Below are 20,327 nucleotides of genomic sequence, written 5' to 3'. Positions count from 1 at the left end.
ATGTTTAAAGATGCTTAAGACAACCAGATGCTTAAGTCTCGTCCAAATCTTTCCCAATGAATCCCCCAATAAACCCTCTCAGGTGCTTCTCAAAATTAACATCAGTGTTCTTTAGGTCAATACCTAAAAGCAAAAAATAAATTTAAAAAAAAGCAAAAAATAGTCATGGCTTCATCTTCACACATTCCGTGCATTTCTTCATTGTGGCTCAATTTGTCACTCAAATTATCCTGAGAGAGGACATGTGTGTGTGCACAGATTTGTCATACGTTCTGAGAACATTAATATAATGTTAATACAAATGCCGAAGGTGAAAGATGATATGATTATGCTCTGCCATATTTGCTTCTAAATGTGATTCACAAGAGACACAATCCAACACAAGCAGATGTCTGCAAAAGAAAGCCATGAATGTAATCTACAGATTAAATAGCTAATACTTGGAATTAGCAAATCTTGTGCAGGGTAATGAGTAATTTTTGTTTGATGTCTGTGTTAGGTCATTCAAAATAACAAGTGAAGTACATCGTGATATTGGAAAAACAGTAAATAACATCAGATTAAGAACAAGTGGAAACTAGCAAAGTCAGATGGAAATTATTCCATGATACTTAAAAAAAACACCATGTGAAAAGCCCTTCAGAACAATTTTACCCACATGAAACATTTCATCTCAAGTAACCCAAGTGTCAACTAATATCAAGACTTCTATGAATGATTTTGTATCAGACGTTTAAAAAAAAAAATCCTGTTTTTCTTAGAAGATTTTAAAACCGTTTTTTTTTTCTCCTCATAAATTTGAAGGCTTAAACACATAAAAGCAAAGACCAGGATGGCTGAATAAGACTGGATACGACAGCTCACAGTTTCAGATACATTATAAACTGATTAACTTTGCTTTCAAGTTTGTATAGTCAGCCTTTTTACAGTGTAAGCTTCACTTCAGTCACGGGAGTCTCAGTGGAGCCACATGAGGCTGCTTACATCAGTAGACTTTTTATATGTACATCTGAAAGTGGAGGCACCGGCTTATTTATGCCCCAGGCTCCATAGTCTTGTCTGCCACTTGTAGCAATACTGTTATGACATATGCAAGTGCAAATTTTGGTACTACATCTCATCATCTTAAATAATCTGGGTGGCTGCATGAGTCAGGCAATTTAGAAGCCCTTCAAACTGTTTAACAATGAAGATGTCAAAAGACACTGCTTTGACAGCATCTCATTTCAGCTATGTGCTTAGAAACACAGGTGAGATTAGAACTGGCAGAAGTGTATGTCTGACTGACCCCACAGCACAGAAGCCAGGTATCTTTACACAAACTCAGGGTCATCTTTTGGTTCCAGGCCATCACAGGCAAAAAAAAAAAAAAAAAAAAAAAAAAAATTTATAGAGTTTTACACTCTTGCTTCAGATTGGGCCACTATGTAAAATACAGATAATATTTGCAAAACATAATAAAACCTCACAATTTTAACAGTTTAAAATTTGCCCTGGAGAAGTATTGCTACACAGCAGTGAACTCATAACAGGATCTTTCTTGCACATCCTTCTGCACCTTCAGAAAATTTAGCTGCCATACAGAATCAGCTACCTGTACGTATGGCTCCTTTGACTTTCCTGAAGTCACGCTAATTTAAAGATCACAGTCCTGCTTCTCGAGAGTCCTCTACTGTGTTCAAAAATTCAAAGCACACATCAGTAATAGATATCTGTACTCTTCTTGGTGTGAAGTTGACAAAAAAGTGTCACCTATACAGATTGTCAGCACGAATAACACAGGTACCAATGAGAAGACCTACAGGGCATGAAATTTAACACCATGTCATAAAAGAGGTAAGCTACACAACATTATGCTCATGTTGCACTGCAGTAAGATGAATGAAATGAACTTGAAAGGGCATGAACTCTGTCTTGTAAGGATCACTTTCAGGCCAAAATGTATTTAACAGCTTCATTAATGACCTGGAAAGTACAAAAAAATAATACAAATTTCCGAAAAAACTGATGTTCTCTTTCTGCAAGCATCCGCTCATGGAGATTTTCAAAGAGAAAATTGTATTCAGTGGGGATTACTCCCATACACAATTACACCTAGTTTAGTTCTGACACGATACTGGAAAGATCTCAGATTACTATGGAGGAAGTGAGAAAAAATCCAGGCAAATTGAGATAATTATAGTCCTGGCTAGGAAACTGCAAAAACACGATTTAGATACAATAATATCAAGTAAATACAAAACAGTCTGAAATAGCAGGAATACCTAGAATCTAAATATCCAACAAAAATTTTAAAGAAATATCTGAAAAATGTTTAAGTCTGTATTTTAAAACAGCAGCAAAACAGGCTAACATACTTTAAGGCTGATTAAGCAAAAATTTCCTGGACTAAAGAAACATCTTCCCATAAGGCTGTTTCATAATTGCTTTGGAAATACCCTTCTCTCTCTGCAAAATGTAGGGATGAAAAAGCAGAATTAGACAAAAAGCAATACACATAATCAGAAAGATAAATACTTTTCTGAGGAGAAATTATATCTTCTGATTAGCAGACATCATACATCATTTTTTCAAGCAATGACTAAGCAGGATATAGCCCTATCTGCCTACAAATAGTTCCATAGTGTAAACATCAAGGCAACAGATGATTTATTTAAAGTGGCTCAAGTGGGTAGAGCTAGGAATAACAGGAAAAAATAATGGGGAAAAAATATGCAGACTAACAAGAGCATTTCTGGCACTGAGTCACGTAAAATTGTGCAAAGGCAAGGGCCAAAAGTCTCATATTCGAGACGTCAAGACAAAGCTGAACGAAGCCGTGCAGAACTGAGCGATGGGTGACACTGTGATTCTGAGAAACTTTGCAACGCTGCAGTGATTTGTCATGGCATGAACCTCACTCACACTATCACCATGACGTTAATAATACATTGAGAATAACTTAAAACGTCCATAAGGAATGAAATCGGTAACTTTTGTTTTCTGAATCATAATCTAATAAAGGTAATGATACATTCTTTTTAGTATGATGTCCGTTCATCAAGGCTTTAGAACGAAAGGCTATCAGAAGAACTGCATAACACTGCGTAAGAGATGTACTGCAAAAGCAATTTCAAGATAGTGACATAACGCTGACAGCTCTGAAAGAAGTTTTCTCTAAACCTAGGATTTATTATTGTTTCGGTGCTAGATCTTGTCAAACACAGCACAGACCCATGAATCAATATGAAAATGAAGTTACACAGTAACTTTGCAGGCTTTCTGTTCTTTATCTTTGCTGGTCCTGAAATCTCTGATGTGTTTCTGATTTAGGGGAAAAGCAGGGCTTTGTTAGCCTCACTAAGCCACTCTTCAGAGCCTGTTCTGAAGCCTAAACAATTTCCACAGTTTTAGCTCTTTAATTCAGCACCACTTGTTGCTCTTTTTCCCCATGCTGGTAGTCAGCAGCAGTTGGAAATAACCTCAGCAGGTACAGGTGAGCCTACCTTCAACACAAGCCTACCATGGAAGAAAATTAAGAACAATCACACAAAAAAGGGAATGCAAAAAAACAGGGGTGGAGTGGAAAATAGTAGAGGAGACGGAAGAGAGGAAAGAAGAACAACAAAGAAAAGGATGATAAGCAAGTAATGAACAGACAAGAGCATGGCTAGAGGCTGGAGACCTAACAAGAACAACGGAGTCAGACAAAGCAGTCTGGAGAGCAAGGTCGGACGGGAGTGCAAGAACACAATAGAGAGGCAAAGAAAAATGTTTTAAGAAGAAAAGACAAATCAGGCAGATCAAATGGCACAACAGGAACGGCAGCAGAATAAAACAAGTAACGGAGAAGCAGAAGCATGAGAGAACAGAGGAAACTGGGGAGCAGCGAAATGAAAGCAGAGAAACTGAGTGCATTGGCCAATGGGTAACAATTCTGGCTGATGTCTGCAGTTCTGGCTTTCTTTTCTATGCAGAAGTTTCTTGCTCTCGCAGACAACATACTTACACCAGGGAATGCTCTTTTTCAAATCAACTTCAGATCTTACTGATAACTCCTGGTGCTGAGTTAACAGAAATCCAGGAAGGTTCAGTTAGGCTGGCGCAACCTTGAGACAATCTTTATTATGGTACGCTCAATGGTTACCTTTTTAATAATACTGGCTTAATGTAGTAGTAGTAGTTCTTGAAGCAGTACTTGAAGTAGTTCAAGCCCCTTAACTTTGGTACAGATAGGTTAGTCAGCAAATGCATCAAAGCAGTGAACTCTCATTAAAAAGAGAAATGCATTAGGTCTGCAGGAAGTAACTCTACATGCGTTCACGTTAGGAACTGTACAAGTGTTTCAATGAATAGTCATGTTTCGTCACCAAAAGTAGGACGTCAATATTAAAAGAACTGTGTATATATAGATCTAGCTGAAGAGCAAAGAGCAATTATGATTCAATTCATTTTTTGTTGAGTAGAAAGATTGTAAAGACTGTATAAAGCAGAAGAGACCTCAAGAATTGTACGCAGCAGTGAGATTTAATATAAATTGGGTTCAGTACATAGAATCTCTGATAAATCTGGGTGAGGAATTTCAATAACATGTGCTATAAAAATCTGTTAAATAGTATCAGTGTAAAACTATCAAATGAAATATATGAATATTGATTATTGACTGAACATTAAATCAAAATCAAAGTTTAAAAAAAAAAAACTCTTCAAAATTGGATTTTTTAGAGTTATAAATCAATGTTAAATATAGCCTAACCCACTTACATCTAGATTCACTGAATATGAGAACTGAAAAGCTTTTTAAAACTGAGGAACAGCATATGGATGGCCCAAAAATCAGAATTATATTACATGCCCCTATAATATACATTCAGTGCTATTTATCCCTAAAGGTAGAATACTTACAGGTTTTCGAGTTGGGGTAACTTGAACAGAATGATAGAATTCCGGTTGTACTCGGCTGCTTTTCTTGATTTTCCTTTTTCTCACAGAGGTTTCCTGCTCGCTTAGGTGGTGAGCTTCCACTAGAGGTTGTGTTTCCTCAAGGCGAGGTGCTACGCGCCTTCTGGCATGACGAGGACTTGATCTAAAGCCCTGTAACCAAAAAATCAATCATCATGTTTGACATGGCCCAGAATGGAGCAGTATAACAACAGAGAAATCACACAGGATCTTAACGATTACAAGAACTTGAGGAACAAGCATGCTCATCTTAAATTAGTATAATGCCCATATATACTGCATGTAACAATAAAGAGATGGTGTCAAGTGCTGCAAATGACACAAATTTTTTTAGATTTCTCAGTTATGTGTATTATTGACACAGCTAGTAGCAGTAACTCCTGTGGCTTTTCTTTATAAGCCCACACTTTTAGTTAGTTGTAACTGAATAGTTATAATCTAAAATTTATAATTAAAATTTTCCAGGTTCATTCATTGCCTCAGGAAAAATTGTTTTACGGAACGTGAGCAGAAAATACCCATTTTCTTTTCTGAGAATTAAAGTGAAGAAAAATTGGTAGTTAACAACACAACGATGACTAACTGTTCCTGTTAAGAGTCCTGATGCTGCTAGATCTGGGGGGAGACCTTGCCATTTGGAATAAAATAATTAAGAGAGACATCTGTCTTTTGCTATTGTCTGGGAAATGCATGCATAGTTGGCCAAAATAACAATCTCAGGAAAAGCTGCCCTTCACAAATGCTTTATAGAGGCTGTGAAAACCTCTAAACATCATCCAGAACCTCTCAGCCTTAGAGAATTTCATTTACTTAATGGCAACAAGTACAATGCACGCCCTGTATTGCTACCTGCAGAGCATTTTCAGAGAGCATTTTTGCATTTCACTAGGTTCCCTCGGCCCCAGTCACCACGAGCAGGCAGAAGCCTGCCGTGCGTCATCTGTACTGAACGCAATGTTGGTTGATATTAAATCTGACCAGGTTGTAAATAAGATTTTCGTTTTCTTGGTCCTATCAGCTTTCAGAATAAATGGGCCAAATCTATGTCCTTGGTGACAGTCTGCAGTTCAAGGGCTCCATTCCCTTTCAAAATCAGGAATAGATGCAACAGTTCCTATTTTTCTACTTTCTTTTTCCTTCCACTAAAATATTTCCACCGAAGTCAACTTCTACAAATAGAGATTTTAGCTAAAACTGAAGCCATCTGTGCTCTGAACCTCAATGTCCTGAGCTCCAGCCAGTTGAAAACCAGGGGAAGCAATACATTTCCTTGTAAACCTGATGTTCTTTTTTTTCTCCTTCCTTTTTTATTTTTTAATTAGGAAATCGGCATAGGAAAACTATGCTCAAATGTTGCTATGGTCATAGATTGAAATAATCAGAAGTCAGCTGGGTAGCTTCCCGTGCAAATTGGATTTATTCATCCAGTGTTCATGCCACTGCAAGGGGAGAGAGATGCAGTCTATGCTGGGCACTACAAGAGACGGGCAGCTTTAGTTCATTAAAGGTATGCTCCACGAAGTAACAGCCAAAACACAAACACATTTCACATTTACACACACATGCCAGTAGCTACTACAGACGTATATAGCATGCAACACGATGTGCAAAGGCTGAAGTGCCAAGACGAAGCATCGGAGCTTGGATGCTGATCTAACTTCTTGTAGCAACCTGCTGTTCCTGGACAGGAATCGAGGCCAGCTCTACTTAGTCCATGCAGGTTAGGTTCATATGTGTGCCAAATCAAGGCTATCAAACACACATGATGAAAAGACACAACCAAAATTGAATCCTGATATACAACCCCTCCTGACTTTGATTCCCAGTATCCTTAATGGAAGCAGGACCCTGCCCATATCAACCAAGATAAGCTGCAGGGAAGCTCCTGCAGCCAACAGACCTAAGCAAGATCTCTAAACACTCAAAGATGTAAACCTGTGAGATGCTCCATCATACTATTGCAATGGGAAAAGCTTTTGCACCTTGTTTTTTTCTGCACACTGGGAACAGCTACTCACAGTGCATCATCTGTATGATGTATATCATACATCAGGATAACATTCAGGATAACAGGGAAAAACACAACTACTCTTACAGAGCTCACGTGTTGCAAAAAAAAAAAAAAAAATCTGAAAAAATGTTAGCATGCATCAGGGATTATTCCATAGTAAAAGAAAATCCTCTTTAAGGGACCAAAATACCCAGCAAATCTATTTTGATTTTCTAAATGTTAAACAGATTGTGATTCATTCACAGATGATGGCTACTGGGTGAAGCCTGGTTACGTACCCGGCACTTCAGACATTCCCCTACCACACTCCCATCCCCATTAGCTAGATAAAACTCTTTGGGAAAGTACGTTTACGTAACAGAAGAATTTGGTAGGAGCTAAGCAGCTCTAAAAGTGCTTAGAGACACATGCCAAATAGGGATTTAAGTATGTGGGTCTCTCACTGAATGACTTCACTTCAAAATACTGGGGGGTTACTAACTGAGGCTTGTGCTTCGGTTCTAAAAAGTCACTTGTGACTTCCAGAGAAGTCTGTTTACGGTCAGCACTCCTCCGTTGTATTTTCCATGTTTTTTTTCTGTTTTGCTGTTTATTACTAGCAATAAAATGGGATCTTTATCTCTTTAAGAGCTCATCAGCTTCTACTGCTGCAGCTTACTCTTTACTTGAAGTCATAATCTGTCTGCAGTATCGCAAATGGTCGCTCTGGAGAGGATTATAATGTGATAAAGGCCAAGGATCATGATTTCAGGTGGAAAATTAATTCCTTATCAACAAAGATAATGTTACGAGGGTAGAGCCCTTAGGCCAAAACCTGAAATGCTTACTCATTTCTGCAACGAGACTTTGCCAGAGCAAAAACCCAAATCCTGAAGATTTCAAAATCTGGCAATCAAAAATGCAGAAATGACTCAGAAGTGATGCAATGCATGGGAGCCGCTGCTCCCAGGCTCGGTGCAAAACCAGAGCAGCAAGTGATGCCTTCAACAGCTAAATGAACAGATGCTCAGTGTGTCACCTGCGTTTCTTACCCTTTAGTTGAACCCGAAGTCGAAAAAAGTTGAAAACTTGTCATAATAACAGAGCAATCAAATTTAAAAAAATAAAGTGAAAATAACAAAAGTGTCTGTGCAGTGAGACAGAGCTCCCACAGGAAAACAGAAAAGCCATACAAAATAGTCAGGGGGGCACACAGTACACCATCTGACACCAAATCACTGAGGAAATGCTAGAGATCTTAAGATCAACCAGGCAATCCGAGGCTGCTGTAACACCGATAAGCAACTGGTAGCTTCTGGTGTTGTGTGAATGCTGTCACTGGACAGTGCCAAAATCTCCTCTTGTTCTTTGCGTTGAGAGTGAGCTGTTCCTAGACCCTGCTGCCTGCCTCATTTTTTATCCCTATAAAATTACACCATGACAAACCAAACAAGTACGACTTCAAATGCATATTTTTTTTAAAACTCTCTTTTCTTCTAAATACTAAACCACACAAAAGGCATGGATTTACACCACAGGATATTCTTCCTTAAAGAACTCGGATGACCACCAGAACCAGTTTTAGGTATCACAGAGGAAGACAACAAACAAAACAATTTGGGATTATCTTCTCTCCAAAAGCACTCATGCTCATCCTTCTGGTTAACTCCCTCAAGGCAGCATTTCTGCCTCTGGAAGGAGGCTAGGAGGATCTGCCTTTTAGCTGAACATTGTGAATTAATCCTTTTATGTCTTCTCTGCAAGTTGTTTTATGTTGTGTTTTTTTTTCTGGAATGAAGTGTGGTAATACTGAATAGACCTTTTGTGCCCATCTTTTCATCCAACCCCATGATGAATGCTCCAAATCTGGGCACCGTGTTCCCGCGTGCACGACCGACTGGTTGTGTAAAATGAATTCCACAGCAAGATGCTCAGTTGAAAAATAAATAAATAAATAAATCTTCTTATCCTGCCAAATTTTCGCTTCACACCTCTGATTCAGTGCCTGATTTGTGTACAGAAACACAGTGTGGGATCCCTCTCAGCAGAGCTCCCCGGGCTCCCTTTGGAGCCAGCAGGGTCAGAAGAATTGGGACTGCTCCCCTCGGCTGGCCATAAAGGCAGCCCGGGCTGACTGCTTCACCCTCAGACAATCGATGCTGCAAGTGTCCAAAATTAGACAGGATGGATCTGACCCATGATGACCACGCGGAGGCTGAAGTCTGCATTCTGTACAGTATTCATCTTTCTTTATATTTTTCCTCTCTCTACATGAAATAATTCCTGTCCCTTGCAGCGCTTTTTTTGACTGAGAATTTTAGATGTCCTTATTGACAGGCATAACCCGTGCCAGATCCCCATTCAGCACCATATTCTTATAAATTTGCATTATTGATAAATATATTTAATAGCATTGTGTTCTATTCTGCTTAAATATTTCCCATCCCACCTGCTTTTTTTGATGGAGCTATACATCCAACAAAGCTCATCACTGAATCATCAAGAGTAATTCAAAAGGCTCTTTCTGGAGACCATAAACTTAAAAATTAATCAAGTGTATACCTCACTTTTCCCTGGAATATGCCCAGCATTCCATTTATTAACATTGAACAGCACATGTATTCATCTGTCCTGTTCTTCAGAACTTCTTTGGTGTGGTCTGGTGTTTGATAACCACGTATGTGACACACTGCAGGCTTTGTCAAGTCATTGCCTATCCCCCCTACTTCCATTACAAGACCATTAGTACAGAAAAAAAATATGAAACTTTCTAAATAACTTGTTTAATTTTTGCTTTTATTTATATTTATTTACAGATGGGAACATTTTGGATAATGTGGTAAACCTTTTTCTTTTTCTTTCTCATTCTTTATTTTTCTGTATCTCTTTTTAGTTCTTCAGCTGGTACTTCAATAGAGCATATGAACAGAGCAGTGCTATCTCATGAGTGCATTATTGCTTTGGTGACTTGAATCTCTGGCTGCTCCTTTCCTTTGATGTGCTATTCTGTAATTCACCAGATCTTTTTTTCCCTCTACTCTATTTTTTTTACTATCCCTACTGCTTTCATCATGCTATCTATTATTTTTATGCTTGATTAAAAAAAAAATTACCGATCCTTCATTTTTTCCCAATCTGTACTTTATGAAAAATATATCAAGAGTCTGACTTCTTGTAGCCTAATCTTTGCAGCAGGTATGTATTTTCAGAGTCACCAGGCATTAAGGGAAATCCGAGTGCTTTAGAGGAAGTCCAGCTGCGTTAACTTCAGCAGGCACTGGACTGTGACCCAGTTTACCTTCTGGAAGAGCTTCGGTAAACTGCAGAAAAACTGCTAGTCAGCAGCAAGCAGCTTGTCATGGCAGGAATCACAACACCACTCAACTGCATTGGCAAATGCCTTTACAGATTTTTGAGTGAGTTCCTTAGGTAAATGCACTGTAGCAAGTACACTAATGAACACCAAAACCAAAGGAAGCTCGGATAGGACATCCAACCCTGAGCGCTTGCTTTTTTTTTTTTCTGACAGCGGCTGTGTGTGCATGAGAGTTGTCATCTATTACCCTTGTCAATTAATGGCCTCGGGAAACAGTCTTTGAATTGTCAGTTACTGTCTGCTTAAAGCTTGGAAACTTTCATGTATATGCAACCTCCAACATCTCGCGGCCTGGAGACATCAGCATGCACAGCACCAGGGCCCCTCTCAAGACGCCAGAGTTTTGAGCTGTTTGCAGACAGGCTAAAACAGAACCCAACCCTACAGCTGACCTGGCTACTAGAACTCAAAAAGCAAGTTTAATTAAACATTAAATCAATTTATTGTATTAAATTCCCCTGCAGGCTAAAAGAGAGAGCTTCGGAGAGGATTTCTGCCTCATATACATATGCATGTTTATATGCATCTGTGTTGTAAGACCAGCTTTAACTTTGAAAGTGACCGAGACCCTGTTATTTCCCTTCTCCCATGGTGACTTCCATGCCAAATATCCTCAGTTTACAAACTAAGAAAGAAACAAAACAAAACAACGACAACAAAAAGGGTAACTATTTAATTGCCAGTCCTAAAAATTCAACTCAAAATCCTGGATTCAAACTAAGTCCTCCAAACTAGTAACAATAAAGATTGCTAATTAAGGTTGGGTCTTAGTTTTCTGTAGCAGGAAGACTGCCTGCATTCACTCAGTGTACTATCTCACATACACACATAGAGGGAGCAACAGTATTTGCTCCTTCTTGGTTCTAACAGCTCTCAAAAAATAGAATGTATTTTTTTTTATTTTTTTTTTTTGGTGCTTCTATTGACCTTTTTCTTTAATCTTAGCTCAGGGTTACCCCTATAGAGACCTGAATCAAGAGTTAAAACATTAAATGCGAGATTTCACGTTCAGTTTCCACTCCCTGATTAACAAGCTTTCACTGATGCTTCTTTGCATGTATTCAATTTATTTTAGGAGATATTATTCTTATCCTCCAAAGCCTAAATTCCAAACACTGCAGGAACTATTTCTCCAATATTGAAGACTATGATTTGGCATGTGTCATATAATATTAAATTTTCCAAGATAAACCCAAACATTCAAAGGGGATTACGAGCTATTGTCTTTTACGTAACCTGAGCAAGATTACTTCTCAAACGGGGTTCATAAAATACAATACCAATAACCTGCTTTCCAGCTCCTAAATGGGCCCCCAAGTGTATACACAAAAACCCTTGTTTGATCCCAGGGTTTAAATGTGAATTGAGAATATAACTTTTAATAACGCATGCTGTATTACACTGCTGTTTCACATGTCTTGTTGTTGTTGTTTGTTTAATCACGGGGTGAGGATTCCTATCAGAGCAAGTAAAATATGACAAAAAAACCTTGATGTTGTGTAAGCAAATAACCAGTGTCCCCAGTCATGCCTCAAGATACCCTTTAAATACTCTTTTCTGTCTAAATCTATAAACCACAGAAGCTGGCCTGTTCTCTCGGTGCTGCCGTGAGCCCCTAACAAGAAGGCTTGCAGCCCTCCACTGCCATCTTGCCTTTGTGATAGCTTGTCCCAGTTCCTTCCCTATTACCTCGGGGCACCACAAGCCTACAGGAGGAACAGAACAATTCTCTAAGAACAAAAATAAATCAGAGTACTGCTTGATCAGTGGTCTGCAAGGGCCAGTGGCATTTAGAATATACCAGCACATTTCCCAAGCATGTCCCTTTTCCGCTTCTGCTTTCTCTCTTTTCCATCTCATCCTTTCTCCTCAGCTTGGATGGTATATATCCTGAGCCTACCAGGAGCAATTAACTAGGAAAATGACCTTTTAAATATTAAAAATACAGTGAGAAGGAGAATAAGAAGTAACACAGATGGCTAAATCACACAATGGCTGCCCAGCATCTAATAGAAAGAAATCACTCGCATCTGTCCAGCGTACTTGTTCGGAGAGCAAACTGGAGAGAGAATTTATGCCACCTCAGCACATGAAGGCAGGTGTCAAGTGTAAACAGATGCATGACGAATGAGAGATTTAATAGGCATACATATATATGTATGGAAATAAAGATAGCTGGGGAGGAATTCAGGTATCTATTAAGATACCTGGATGCAGATACCAACATTTTCTCCTGGAGCTAGTCTCAGCTCCTACTACAGCCAATGAAAAATTCAGTCAACAGAGTTAGTGAGGCTTGAAAACCTATTCAGCTCCTCCTAAAGCAGGCACCTACACCGGGTCAGCTGAACAGCTCTGCAGACTGTAAGCTGTAAATGCTTACGGAGAGCTTATCCTGCTGTGTAAGAGGATGCTGTTCTTGCAAAGTCACTTGCCGACTCCAGCTGCACTTTACACGCATGAAGGTGGCAGCAGCAGATCAGAAGGGAACGCTGCCTTGACCTAGTTGTATCATTTTGCTCTCTCTAGAACAAAGGAGGAGGATAAATATAACACCTCAATCTGACATAATCATGCATTTCAGCGTAGTTTAGATATCCACAAATTAAGCTCTGCAAGATCTGTGCTTTGCTTCCCGTTTGCTCTCCTGAAGCTGCGCGCTGTCGTTCAAACCGCTGAGTGGACAGGGACGATGAGGACGTTGGCACGAGCTGTGAGACGTGTCTTTGCCCAAATGCCAGCTGCAGTTAGTTCCTACAGCTGACACGGTATTTTCACCCTTCAGCTGTAACTTGTGTTTTGTGGCTGCTGACGAGTCAGAAGAGTCAGCCACTGCCTCTCCTGGATGCAGGGCTGGAGGGCACAAGGGAGCACAGCTGGGGCTCGGGGCTTTGGGCAGAAGAAGCTGGGGCCCAACATGCCCTCCAGACCCCACAGCATGGGGGCAGGTTGGAAAGCCACGGCTCTGGATCTGTTCATTTTCATAACATGTTCATAATTCGTAACATGGCTGAGCCAAACAAGCCAAGACCAACTGAACCTGCTTCTGTACGAGAAGAGCAAAGTGACCTTACCCTCATCATGGTCTTCCATTGCACATCCAAGGGGCCTCTATCTAAAAGCCCACAAGTGGCATTTCCATGCCCTAGGAAAACACATACAATAGTGCAGGAGCCGAAACAACCCTGAGGGTAGTGCCACCATGTCCATGCACTGCCTTCTTTCATCAGACAGCCTCAGCCTCAGCTCAGTACTGAGCTATTTCTGAAAATGCGTCCACAACCTGATCTGTCACTCTTACAATCTAACCACAGTAACCGAAAATCAGTGTAGATGGTTAGGCTTTTCTGAGCTGCATGTGGTCTGTGGACCCCTGCACGATCCTTTCTGTCTGTACAAGAAGAGTCGTTTCTCCAGCTGATGTGGTAATACGCGTGGTCACCACAGGTATGGCCTCAGTTATTTTAATTCACGGTTTCAGCATGAATTTAGCTTCAGCCAGAATTTGACAGTTCCCATCCAGCACACGGGTACAGACACAGACAAGCCGTGCTCCACCTGCAGCCCCTTAAAACCAGGGCTCCGCTTGCTTGCAAGCAGCTGCTTGTGTGCACCAGGATTGTCAACTGCAAACTGGCATACAACATACCTGAGGCTGCAACCACCACTAAAACCTACATTTCCAGATGGAGCAGGGGACGCTGAGAAGCCTTAATGTATGTGAATACCTACGTGACAGCTAGGAGGCTGTTGATACAACTGTATTAATGGGAAATTAAATAAGAAGAACTTTGATTACGCAGCAGATCTTTATGCAGTGGTTATCCCTGTCCTGTCAGAGCTGTGAGGATGTGCTCATTTTAATGCAGGTCCCAATACGCAGCGCGCTGAGACCATGTCTTACCCACGGATGCAGACTGTGACACGGTGTCAGTACTCTATCAAGTGATTGATGGAGCTGAGAAGAGATCCCCTCAGCATTTCAATGCTCTGCCTACCGTCAGAAGCTTCAATAGAGCTGCAGGAAACCAGGTGGCTGTAGAAACATACAGGGCATTTCTATACTACGCTGTAATGCAGAGTAAAGGCACCTGAGTTACCTCATACGGAGTTAGTTTGGGAACCCAAGTGACCTTGCTGCAGCAGCGGGGGAGTTGCCATCTAATTTGTGATAGGACTGCCAAGCAGGCTGCTTCTCAGCACAGCCCAGCATCGGTCCAAGTACAGTTCTGCCGTGAATAAAACCAACAAACAGTAATGGACAGACAACATACAATAACAGCAGCTCAGTGGTACCTAACCTGCAATGTGACAGCACAGTGTGATGCATTCTGTCTGGGGCATGTTATGAAAAATGGATAGGAGGACTTGTCCTTATACACTATAACCTGCATTTACAGACCTCCATTCATTCCTACATCTGAGAAAACCATTTCTTTTTGTCTCCAATTTGTTCTCCCTTGAACTTGTTCCTTAATTCTTAAGAGAACTAATGGAAAAACAGTTCAGATATCCTGGGGATAAAACATGTCAAACACAAAGGTAAAACATTTTCAGACTGATGCAGCTCTGCAAAGACAAAGAGACAGCCTTTGAATAGGTGAATTAATGTATTTTTCTGGACAGCCTTCTACATTTCTGTAGCTCTTTGAATGCACTTCCTCCAAACAAACAAGAGGAAAATTCAACTTAGAGGGTCTGCTGATTTCTCTTTTCAGTGGAGCAGTGCATATCTGGAGCAGTTTATAACTAACTCTACAACTCTCACGATGGATTATAGTGCAAGTCTTCAAAGACTACTCATTATTGTTTTGTAAGATATCAAGAACTGTATTTTTAGGCAATTGTCTCAAAATCAGCCTGAGAAGAGGGGACAATTATGACAAAGCTATGCTTAAAGATAAATACACGAACACCTTTTCTGGGCATCCATTGTTGGCAAAGTCAATACATGCATTTACTGGAAATTGCGCTGTACCTTATTTATTGTATGACAATAGATGAGTTAGCAAATTTGTTTGCTCTTAAAAACCATCATCGGACTTGGCTGACCTATGTAATCTTGTAGCGACTGTTCAGTAGTCTGCATGGAAAACAAGAGGTCTGCAAAACCCAAATGACAAAGTATTACTCCTTTGCTACAGCTGGGGTTAATATACGCTGCCATCCCTCCCCAGAGCCTTTTCATAAAGGGTCAACTCCTGTTTGGCTTCCTCATATGACTAGTCCCACCTGGCACGCACCTGTTTTAAGCCAAGTCAAGATTTACAGCGGACTGTAAAACTTGTATGAATTTGCTTCCTAGCAGGATTATACCTGCAGGGCTCAGAGGAGCCATTCACATAAAGCTCGCCGAAAATATACGAGTCAAAATAAAATAAATAGAAAAAGATACCACAGTATTCCTGACTGCCCACAGACACTGAGACCTTCTGGTCCTGACATCGTCGTATTTCTAATTTAAAAGGTGAGATAAGGGAAAACTGTAAAGCTGAGAGAGAATTTCAGACTACAGATTTCTACATCTACTGGATGTTTTCCCAATAATATGATAACCATCAGCAACTGGTTTAGTAATTAGCACAATTATCCCTTAAAAATCCCATAAAAAGCCAACTACTTAAAAATCCTGAATGAGAACCTATCCATTCATGAATTCTTGCCCTTGAATAATGAAGCTTTAAGAATTGTACCATTTGTATTAATTCTATTAGCCAGACATTTGCAGCAGGCTAGTCTTCTAAAAGCTTGTGAGAAGCCTCTGACCTGCATATGTTGAAGATCTCTCTGCACGCAAAAGAGCTAGAAGCTTACTTTTTTTTTTTTTTTTTTTTTTTTTAATTGAAAGGTAGAAATCTCACATAATCCCATGACTTCAGAGGCTTAGAAAATAAGGAAAACTCATTCAGGAAGGAACTGAAATCACAAGAAGTGGCAACACAAGCACATTAAACAATGCCTTTAAATTGTAAAGCACAGAAAACATTCAAACCTCTGTGTAAAGTAGAAGCTGCTAAACACTTAAACCTATCGAGCCCCCAAAGTACTCAGAGAAAATTCCTATACTGCATGAAGAAACAAACTCCTACGGAAAGAAAGGGAAGCACAAAGGAACTGGATCACTAATATCAAATTTTTGAACATGCAAGGAATTAAAAAAAGGATTGTAGTCCTTATTTTGGCTACACCCTCACTGAGTTACGTTTTTATTTTGGTGTGGTTTTGGTACAGCACAGACATTACATTCTGCAACTGATTCTCAAAATAAAGAAGGGAGAGAATAGTTCAAATAGCTACATCAAAGTCTGATTTGTCATGTAAGCAATGAATATTTCTGCTGGAAATTTACTTGTTTTCTTCTTTACAGCTCTGGCATATCTAGGTCTACCTCAGATAAGAAACATTAACTATTCTGGGTGTGATTCTTGTCTTAGTTCAGGGAATATCTCTAATGTCTGAGGAATGGAGGGGAATCCTAAGAGCAGTTACAGTCATGAAGAACTTAAAGGACTTCAACAAAGAATACATAAAAAACAGGTCTGACAAACCTCAGATGGTAGGAAGTGAATGTTCGTGGGGAGGTGGAGACACAACTGTGCTATCTCGTAAACACTTGCATCCTCTTGCTAGTTAATTCCTCTGTTATGAAGTACCTCTAACAAAGCCAGACTTTAACCTACTTGATATTCATAACAACTCAATGCAAATTTACCTCCTTTTGAGGCAAGGGGTCAAGTGTTTCAAGTTCCTTCTACAGTAAGGAATCTCTGCATAGACTTCTGCAGTATAATGATGAGACAGGTTTCGCAGAGACACTCAAAGCCAAGAGTCACAAAAATGGGCAAAGTAATGGTGGATTAAATGCCCAGTGGTGTATAAAACTCAAAACAGGATCTGATAAGGATCACACATGCATTTTCAAATTTAGTATTTACTCTTCCATGGTCTTTTTACTATTTTTTTTTTTTATGTGGGGTTCAGGACTAACGCAATTAAATACTTCTCTGCTGTAGACAGACAAAGACAACGTATGCATGCACCATGATGGCTATGGCTCTGGCAAGGAACTTGAACATAATTCTGCCACACATCTATTTTTCCAAATATAAGGCTTTCCTGGCTTGCAGCCAATCATGCAGGAATTGCCAACCGCTCTGGAGATAGCGCAATTATAATTCTCTGTGCAGTGCCACTAGACCACCTGCACGTTCATGTGCGATGCAAGTCGTATTTGAACACAGCTCTCAGGAGATGAATGCCAACCCATTGCTATTTACTATCAAACTCTTTTTCATCACCTTTTATCATCATCAAGGAACACCATTTGCAATTGCACCTGACAAACAGCTAAGCGTAGTGGAAGCTAGCAGCTGGACCTTGTGCTATAAAATTTGGACTTGGGATGCTATGTTTATTTTTGGAGGAAAAATAAAAAACCTAAGCAAAGCTCGCATTTTCATGTATCATGAGCTGCCTTCCTTAACATCCTGTTGGAGTTGGAAGCGCATAATGTTTTGTGCTGATATAGAACGAGAATGTCAAATTCTGTTTCAAATAATGTTGCCAATATTTTCATGAGAGCATGCCTGTAATTTGTTATTAATCAATTCAATTAGATTCATTAAAATAAGGTTTTACTTGAAAAAAAAAAAAAAAACAACTGGAAAATGAAAATTTAATGATGTCAAATGAGTCATCGTTTTCTCTTAAGAATAAAAAGCTTATGATCAGATAATGATTGGGAAAACAGCTCCACCACTTACTTAAACGGGCAGCTCAGACCATTAGCAGTGGCGCTACTCTGTTTAAAGACAATGTAGAAAATTATGAAGGAATCCAATAGCTCTTTTTGGTCTGCATGGTCTAGTATGGTTCAGTAAATGGAAATATCTAGGAAATATTTTGAATGCATCTGCTTTTTACTGGGCGACAGACAAGTAACCGCACACCGGATTACTAAAAATGAATTAGTCACTTTGCAAACTTCCTTTTTAAGAGTCAGCATTCACATATCTCAAAACAGAGCACGTATCTCAAAACAGAGCAGCACGTCAACCTTAATCTCTGTCCAGGCTCAATGGCAAAATAATCTTACATGGAAACCAAGTATTTCCTATTGGAAGTACTAAACCATGAAAACATTATTGACTTCTGGAAGGACATGCTTGTTAGATTTGTTTTACTGCAGCACTAATTGTTCAGTCATAGAACCAACAAAAACAGACTTCTCAAGGTTTAAAGACGTGAGGCCTCTCCACTGACTACGCTCCATGCATCGTCTTGCCATGGTAACACATCCAAATTTCAAAAGAGTTAAAGAGTCACGACTGATTTCCAACAGGAACCACATCACAAAAACAGACCACATGCACATTTTTGAAAACGTTACTCATAATCAGGTAATTTTCTCACCCACAACTGGGTAAGAAAAAATGCAAATAATTTAAAACAAAAGATCATTTTAGTGGCAAAACTCTCTAAAAGCTTCAAGGATTGCAGTCAGCAGCATGAAGACATGCCTTAAATGAATAGCAGGAAGCCAGGCAGGAGAAACATCTAGGCAGGAGCTCCACAGAGCAGCATGGAAGCAGAGCAGGGGCTAAGACAAATATTATTTTCCATGTTTTTATTCTTTTGTTTTCCATTATTTTCCATGTTTTTCCCAGCAATTACGCTCCTCATTCAAAATGCTTGGGAGGCAGCTGGGTTTTGTGTTGCTCTTCCACCTCTGGCGTGCAAGACCTTTGACTCCCCTGACCTCTGAGGCCAGAGTCATGCAGTGAGGCGTCTGCCAAGCGATTTGGGGCTCTGCATCCCTCCGGGATCTCCCGCAGCAGCGCTCGTGTGAGGCGGGCAACTTTCCTTCCTGACACAGCCAGGCAGGTGAGGGCTGAGGGCACAGCAACCGCGAGCTCTGCAGCTGCACAAGGCACCAGCTCTGCACATCCTTGCAGTGCGGTGAGGAACGGGGCTGGGGGATGCTTTTTGGGTTCCTTGCGGTGAGGTGAGGTGAGGAATGGGGCTGAGGGGTGGTTTTTGGGCAGGTCTGGCACGCCGAGTGGGCGCAGCTCCTGTGGAAGTGGCCGATCGCTTTGGGAGCAGCACGGCTCAGCAGGCCGGCCGGGATGGTGCAGGTGAAGAGCTCGCGTTTGGCGTGGAGGGTTTTATTTTGAGACGCAGACGTGAAATAAAAAGCACAAGACGAGGGCTTTGTGTCGCCCGTGCACAACGCCGAGCGTGCTGCGCGCTTCAAAAATCACACGGAACACAACGACGGCAACGGTTAAGTACGCGGGGAAAAAGAACAACTTCTGACCTTGAAATTGCGTGCTAAATAAATTACCTCAGAGCGAAAGTGGTGGGTTCTCATGACAGCATCTGGAAGGGAAGCAGAAAGAGGAAGGGGGCTGCACCCGGCTGCACCTCGGGCTGGCCCCGGGGCTGCGCCGCCGCCGGGCTGGGGCTGCCCCCGGGGATTTTATTCATATTTAATTCCCCGGCACGAAGTTGAGCATAAAGTTGCGCTGTAGCGGAGGCACCGGGGGGGTTTCCCGACCCCCTCGCTCCCCTCCCGGCAGCCGGAGCCCCTCCTGTCAGCCTCTCCCCCCCCCCCCCTCCCCGGTCCCTCACCTCGGCTCCTGGAGCGCCCCGAGAAGACGGATTTGATGGGGTGCCTCCCCTTGTGCAGCCGGCGGTGCCAGCAGCAGAAGAACACAATGGTCGCGATGGTCCCCAGCAGGAGCAGGAGCAAGAAGAGGGCGCACTGGATGCTGTAGGGTCTCAGCAGCACCAGGAAAGCGGCGGCGATCATGGCTCAGGCGTGCGGCTGCCCCTCTGCCAGCCAGGCGCTGCGGCGAGCCGCGGGGGGCCGGGCAGCGTCTCCCCCCGGCAGCGGAGCGGGCATCGCCGCCGGCAGCCGGGCGGGAGGAGGAGGAGGGGGATGAAGGAGGAGGAGGAGATGGAGGAGGAGGAGGAGGTGGAGGATGGAGGAGGGGCCCGAAATTCGGGCCGTGACTCAGC

At 41.2% G+C, this 20,327-nt stretch overlaps 1 protein-coding gene across 27 annotated transcripts in view; it reads right to left on the bottom strand.

Moving 5' to 3' along the window:
* The window catches only part of DST (dystonin), a 295,359-nt gene extending 275,057 nt beyond the window's left edge, over positions 1-20,302 (bottom strand). For 9 of the 27 annotated variants that reach the window (XM_082757993.1, XM_082758027.1, XM_082758028.1 and 6 more), the window contains exons 1-3: positions 19,938-20,301; positions 19,624-19,685; positions 4,885-5,073 (exon numbers count right to left, since the gene is read on the bottom strand). In XM_082757993.1, coding sequence (XP_082614119.1) covers positions 4,885-5,073; positions 19,624-19,685; positions 19,938-20,118 — 432 coding nt within the window. In that variant the 5' untranslated portion in view covers positions 20,119-20,301. Of the gene's footprint in view, positions 1-4,884; positions 5,074-19,623; positions 19,686-19,937 lie in introns of all 27 variants that reach the window. The other 18 variants (XM_082758017.1, XM_082758021.1, XM_082758018.1 and 15 more) reach the window with 11 other exon arrangements.
* Positions 20,303-20,327: the final 25 nt, after the last annotated feature.

The sequence above is a fragment of the Aythya marila genome (genome assembly GCF_965140915.1).
Source record: "Aythya marila genome assembly, chromosome: 3".
Classification (NCBI taxonomy): Eukaryota; Metazoa; Chordata; class Aves; order Anseriformes; family Anatidae; genus Aythya; species Aythya marila.
The sequence above is the reverse complement of the archived record's forward strand: the minus strand, read 5'-3'. Positions and strand labels throughout refer to the sequence as shown.